The 7,063-nt window shown below is 31.7% G+C and overlaps 1 protein-coding gene across 1 annotated transcript; it reads left to right on the top strand.

The window, feature by feature from the left end:
• Positions 1–983: 983 nt before the first annotated feature.
• LOAG_05843 (hypothetical protein) lies at positions 984–1,271 on the top strand (the record flags this gene model as incomplete). The annotated part of the gene is made up of 2 exons (XM_003141380.1): positions 984–1,189; positions 1,268–1,271. The coding sequence occupies 2 exons, from the start codon at positions 984–986 to the stop codon at positions 1,269–1,271; spliced, it is 210 nt and encodes a 69-aa protein (XP_003141428.1).
• Positions 1,272–7,063: the final 5,792 nt, after the last annotated feature.

Genomic DNA, 7,063 nt, shown 5'->3' with positions numbered 1-7,063 from the left:
CTGTCTGTCTGTTTGTGTCTATTCACACAGTTGACAACCGTATGTCATCAGCGCTTATAGCTTCTGTGGTAATTTTTAAAATTTGTTTTCATTAAAGAAGTGAAGATTTTTTACGGAAATACAGCATGAATCCATAACTTTTTGTATTTCTTTTATTGCTGCATTCTTCTCATTCCTTTCCTTATAATCAAAATTACTTCGTGAGGGTTTCACTCCCATTCCATTTTTTCCGATGACCTTATCAGTGCTTCGGTTTGGTTTCCATTCTTTTCCTAAAGATCTTATCACTTCAGTAGTTCTCATTTCCATCTTTTTTTTTCTAGAAGAAAAAGTTTTTCTTGTTCGAGGCATTTCCCTTAGAAAAGCTCTTCCGCATTTCTCGGCATATGTAGGAAATGTTTGCTTAATTATACATGAATTTTTCATGGCTTATTTTGACTGATTATTATAATAAAAATCCCGTTTGTACTACCGAATCCTACGGATTGGATCTTGAGCGGAAACAACCTTTATACCCGAAATTAATTTGATATAGAAAGTTGATTTGGACATTTGTCGAATTTTTCCGAATCTCATATGTTTCTTTTTGTTTTCTTGAAAATTTAACAGTGTCAGATCACGAGATACATATGAATTCGTCGCTAATCAGCAGGAAAGGAAGTCAGTCGTGAAAGTATTTACAAAAATTTTAATTCACACAGTTTTTTGTGAAATTTCCATATGCTCAGTATTATTTCCATTCCGTTTATTAAAGGCTGGAAAGTCGTCATCAGTATTAATCTACTAGAGATGGTTTTCTAGATATGGACTTGAGTGATTTGTAGCCCTCTCATCTGTTACCGTTTTTGTAATAGACTAAATATTCATAAATTTATTTTACATGTAGAACCCTTCCTTCTTTTCCTTATTCCAGAATATTTATGTCATTTACAGATGTGAAGATATTCCTGAATTTTACCTTGTTTCTATTTCTGGTGCCTTCGATGCCTTCATCACCCGCCTTTTATCGAAATTTGTGGCGTTTAACGGAACGGAAAAAGAACCGGAAGAACGAAAGCTTGACGAATAGTCAATCGAATAGTGATGAAGCTGTTAGCGATTATAGCAATATGCCACAGCAGCAACAGCAACTACAGCGATCAGCAGAAGTGTCATATGAAGCTCAGGATGTGTCACCACCACCCAAAGGGTTAGTTTGTTTTCTTTGTTTTTGTTTATACTGATACTAAGTTCTCATCTTTTTTGAGAAAAATGTTTCAAGTTTTAGGTGATAATAGGAGAACTGAAAGAAGAAATCCGTAAAATAACTATAGTAAAAGATGGAAGAAAAAAAAGAATAATTGAGACACACTGATGTGACATGTATACCTTTTCCAAAAGCAGTATCCGCTGTAAAAGCGTTTAAGAATAGAAAGTGTGAACATCCCATTCCACCTTTTTCTCGTGTTTTTTCTTTGCTTGTTTTTTTGTAGAAAAGCTGCATAAAAACTTAGAGATTACAGTTGTGCTGTCTAAGCTCTACGAATTCATTTCATTGCTTCTTTTTGCAGTCCGTTAATTAGAGCACGAAAATGCTACTGTTTTAATTGCAGCGTTACATTTTACAAGTCGAAGTTCATGTTTGTTTTAATTGTCTCATTAGTCTCACAAAATCCACTGTTTCGGTATATATATATATACATATACATATACAAAAATAGATTCGGAAGCGAGCGAAGATTGTTGTAGTAGTAAAAAGGTTTGGTTAAGATGATGAGAGGACGCGTATGACTTTCCATTTCGATGATCCCTTTGCTGCTGGCTTGATTCTATGTACATATGTATCATACCGTTATACGAAATACCGTTGGTTTGACTGATACATATGTCGAATAGGTGGAATGTATTTCGACATTCTTTTTTTTTGAACGGTATTTCTTTTGTCTCATGAGTACAGGGATATTTTGCTTGGATAGAGAGAAATTTAAGCTAGTTTCATTAACATTTATATCTATTTAGATCCTTTACTAAGTGCATTACCTGTTAACTTTTCAGTTTTCAGTTGTGCTCTCCTTTTTTTTCTCCATCTTTCAATTTTCGAAAATATATTTTTGCCTTTTATTCATTTTTTCATTAGTTTAATATATAATTAAACTCGGTCTTCATTTTTTGACCCATTTTCTTTACAAAAGAATTTCTGAACTAAAAAATCTGAAATAACGATAAACGGTTTTTCCATTATTTAGTATTTTTGATTTTTTAGAAAATTGATCGCCTTGATGTATCCGGAAATAGCTTCTTTAAATGACTATTTCTGTCTTTGCGAACTACTAATTTTGACTTTAACTTGCTTTTGAGGAAATTCTACATGCGTATCATTTTTAGGAGCAGTGTAAAAGTGTAATGTAAAAGCATTCATAAAGTTAGGTTAAGAAATGATAAGTATGTTTCAATTCTTTAATTTATGTTATGAACCCAAAAATGCAGCGAAATAATTGTCACGATAAGTTTAATAGCTCTAGGATAAGAAAAAAATCGATTAGGTTAGATCTATATAATGCATTAAATTTGTGTTTGCATGCGAAATTCTGTGCGTAACAATGGGAATAGTACTGGGAACTTAATATGTTCAATAAATTTAATGTAAAAATTATGTAAAAAAATTAAATTAAATTAAATTAATAAATTTAATGTAAAAATTATGTAAAAATTATGAGGGTGTGATCGATGTAAAAAAAGTGAAAATAATTCACAAAAATGACAGTACGTAACAGTAATAATGATAGTACATAATTGTACATTAGTAATTATTAGAAATTTAAATATAACAGTTTGGAAATTAAAGAGTAGTTATTTGTTTGAAGCTGTTAAATGGGTTGCTTGATGATAGATGCTTTTTTGTCTTTTTAGCTTCAGGACAAATAACATGAGTGATATCAAATATGAATGCTCAAATACGAATGCATATTACTTGAATTCCAATTAATTTGATTCGAAATTTAGTTTCTTTGAGCAAACTAATAATCATCTTTTATATCTCACCTTGATTACTGGAGCCAGTGATATAGGCATGGATTCAAATTCTCTAAGATATCACTCCCTGATAAGAAGTTCACTAAGTTCATCGAGTTGATAAGAAGTTCATTAAGCATATTTCGTTTATTGCAGTTCGCAAGAATTTCGTCATCTTTTAGTTATGAAAAATCTGAAAATATGGCAAAGCATATAATGCATGTTTTATTTATTTTGTCCTACTGAGAGGTGGGCCATTTAGACATTCAGTTCCAGTTCACTTAAACAGTTCGACTATTTGTTATTTGACTCCTTAGACTACAGATTTCACTTGTTATTTCGAACTATTACCTTAGTTATTTCCTTCGAAGTACTGTCTTTTTGATTGCAGTCCGCAATATTTGGATACTTCTTCCTAATTTTGGTTGAATTCAACGGATAACCTTAACTACTTCTGTGGGACCATTAATTTCGTGTAGTATCAAAATATACTTAGTTGTGCGTTATCCATGAAAACGTAATTACCTTACCGGGTGTTTCTTCAGGATAATTTACGCCTTGCGATCGTTTCAAATTTGGGACTCGAGCATAAAGGAAGTGAGACTTTTAAGGAAAATTTTGACGTGGTTTTGCTGGTATATGATCGATATGATGTATAATCGATTTTGCATCACCGAAAAAGGCATAGAAATAGGAGTAGTATATAATGTTACATTTCTCCAACGTCATTTCCAGTAATCGACATTTTGATTTGAATAAAGGAAGAAATTAAAGGCTTATAAGGTTATTAACGAAACATTTTACTGGGGAAAAAGAATACTTTGTAGTGTTTTTATATCAACTTATACTGATAAATTTGGAAATTTGCTTGATTGTTTAGTGTTTAGTTGTATCACATTGACTTTTGCATATTATATATATATATACAAATATGTATGTATATAGATATAGGTATATATATGTGAAGTATCGCTTGCATGTTTTGAAAGACAAGGCTGATTGTTCTTTGTAGTGTTGAAATGGGAAGGAGGATGGACGAGCGCAGACAATGGGCCTGCTGGGCTAAAGATTAATGGGAATTCAGCCAGTCTGTTGTTATTTATATTTTATTCCACAATTGCGATTTTGGGCTTTTTCAAAATTTCTCTTGCTTTGAACAGTTATCGTAGATTAAACCAAAAATTTCACCTAACCGGAAAATTGGGGTTAGAGCTGGCAAACCAGGAATTAGATGGGACGTGATACTTAATCTCCCAGTTCTGTTTTCTAATGCACCACAGTAAGTGTTTTCACGAATACTTCATCTGGGACTTTTTTCCGTTGGTTTCGGGAAATTTCATTCGTAGTTGAAGTTTTACATGTACCACATATAATTCATTGAACTTTTTTTGTCTTTCATTTCAAATTTCTTGTCAAGTAAATGAGAAAATATCTTATGCTCGAGCAAATTCAAATCCTTTTTTTCTTCTAATATTTTTTTTTTTAGTTTGAGGGTCTTGAAGAGCTTGGTTCAGTGCTTTTAATCAAAATGTATAATATAATGAGGCCTTTAATCTTGGGATGATTCATTTGTAAATGTTGATATTTAACATCATGCTAACAAATACTTATCCCAATAATGAATTATTCTAAAGAATTTGATATATTCAATGTGGCGGAAGTTTTTTTAAAAATTTAATATAGTGGTACTAATAGATATTTATCCCGTTTTTAGAATTTTTTTTTTGTTTTAAAGTAGAAGTAATGAGCAATAACAACCATTTACTCGATATTAGTATCCAGTTATCAAATAATGGTATTAATAAGTAATTAGCTTTTACATTTGTATAACAAGCGAAAAAATTCCTCAAATAAGGATTAAACTGAATTTAAAAGGTGAGGACGAAAAAAAAGGGTGGATACGACTAGTTTTGGAGCATTTCTTTCTCCACTGTTTGGTAGGTGTAGTTTGTTGCAAAGAAAGTGATGTATCACAAGTGCTGTATACCGTCTTGGTTGAACATGTTAATATCATTAAACCTGGTATATTTGTTATTTCCAGTTTAAATTCGTGGTATTCATCGTTCTAATGATTTTCTCCATCACATATTGGCTTATGTTGTTAGCAGTTCTAAATTTTTTTTTGTTGGTATATTCAAAAATTTAAACAGTTTGAAAGAAACATTGCTCCTTTCGGTTGATTACATTTCCCAACTACATTATGTATCAGCTTATATCAGTAGCGTCTGTAGGAGGAGCAGTTTTTCTTTAAAGTTAGAAATTTGGGTATTTAAGAGAAATATTACTTCTTCTAGTTGAATATATTTCCAGCATTCGTCCTTAGTAAAGTAAGCTTTTCGATAGTAAATAACTTTGTTGTGTCACAACTTGTAGCTTTAGTGGCTCATAAATATTTAGTTATGTGACAAGACGTAAACAACTTACAAGCATTGGAACCAAAACGTTACTAGCAAATTTCATTGAAACAAATAGTCTATAGCAATCGGATATAAAGCAATAAAGCGGTAAGTACGAGCGAATAAATGGCGAAATCGGGAAGGTAAAGTATCATTCATGAAGGCTTCTAAGTGAAGAAAAAAAGAATATTGCAGATTTCATACTCCTCCTCTTATGTTTCTAATTTGAAGAATGCGGCCAGTAATGAGAGCTTGATCTGCAGAATTGTCCCTCCTGCTTCAGCCTTCCATCTTAGTGCGACAAACTGATTTCATAATCTCATGGAAGAGTGTTTTATACAGAGCCACCTATACTTATGTAGGCAGTAGCATCGCTACTCCATGACAACTTTCTCGAAAGAAGTTAGTTTTCTTTGATATCGGCATATTTGCAGTTCAAGATAACTTAATCCCACTTCACTCAGGTAATCCTCTTTTCTTTTTTCATTTACCATAAATTTGGTTCTAATCATTGCTTATTCCACTATAAACTAGTATTGATATCATATACTCATTTTGTCCTCTAAGAAAGAAGGAAGATTTTCTTTTCACAGATGTTTGCTAATAGCTTTTGAATTTTCTTCCTTTTTCTACTCTACCATTTATTTTGTTGACTTTTCGGAATTGTTTGCTTGCTTTTATTTTCGCTGTCCTTTCTCAAATATTTGGCTTAAAAGTGCAAAGTGTTTTTCGGTAGTAAATTTCATTTCTCGAAAGTTCGAAAAACTTATTTTTACATCTATAGCAGGGTTGGAAATTTTCGTTATGCTATGTTTAAGGTAGGATTTAGGTTTTGCTTCAGATTCTCTTTTTGTCTTTTCCTGGGTCTTTCCAGTCTTTTTGCAAAATTCCTTTCTACTTATAAATTTCTGTGGAAATGTTTTAAAAAAGTGAAAATGAAATAAATTCAGCATTTAAACCTAATTATCAAATCCAGAAATTAGAGCTATCAGGATGAGAAGGGATGATATGCAGATCTATAGATGCTTAAATGGGATCTTCCATTGCCTGTAAACTTTAAATGATGCTGCTGCTGATGGTAGTTCCGACTGAATTATGTAAAATTATCTGCAGTACTTTCGAATGAATGAATGGAATCTGTTAATGCATTTTTCTCCAATTGATATCACCGTTCCCATTTTTAGTAACTATGATATTTTGACGAAGTTAAGTTGCCTTAAGTTTTAGGTATAGTGGTAACTGTAGTACGTTCGATAATTTCGATTGAATCAAATAAAACTGTGGGATTGTGGAATTTTTTTTCTCCTTGATACTTCTTTGACCCAGTTAAGTGAAATTTATTACCCATCATCATTTTTTCCTTTGCTAAAACTACCAAACCTGATATTATGTTCAGACTAGGTTTCAATTTAAATTCGGACAAGATAAATATGTTGCATGACAAATTTAATGACGGGATATATATTATGTTCATTAATTGGTAATGAAGGAATGTCTTTGAGAATATCTTCTCACATTGAAATGTCGAGTATTGTTATATTGCACTAATGTTCTTCCTTAAGCAAAAGAAAAGTTTTTTTTTAATTACTTTTTCAGCTCGTAAGTATGGCGTTTTAGCTGTTTTAAGATTTCTATATGAGTAATTGCTTAAATAGTTGAATAATTTTAGGGACGTG

The sequence above is a fragment of the Loa loa genome (genome assembly GCF_000183805.2).
Source record: "Loa loa unplaced genomic scaffold supercont3.244, whole genome shotgun sequence".
In the NCBI taxonomy this organism is placed as follows: Eukaryota; Metazoa; Nematoda; class Chromadorea; order Rhabditida; family Onchocercidae; genus Loa; species Loa loa.
Note: the sequence above shows the minus strand (reverse complement) of the source record. Positions and strands in the feature narration are given on the sequence as shown.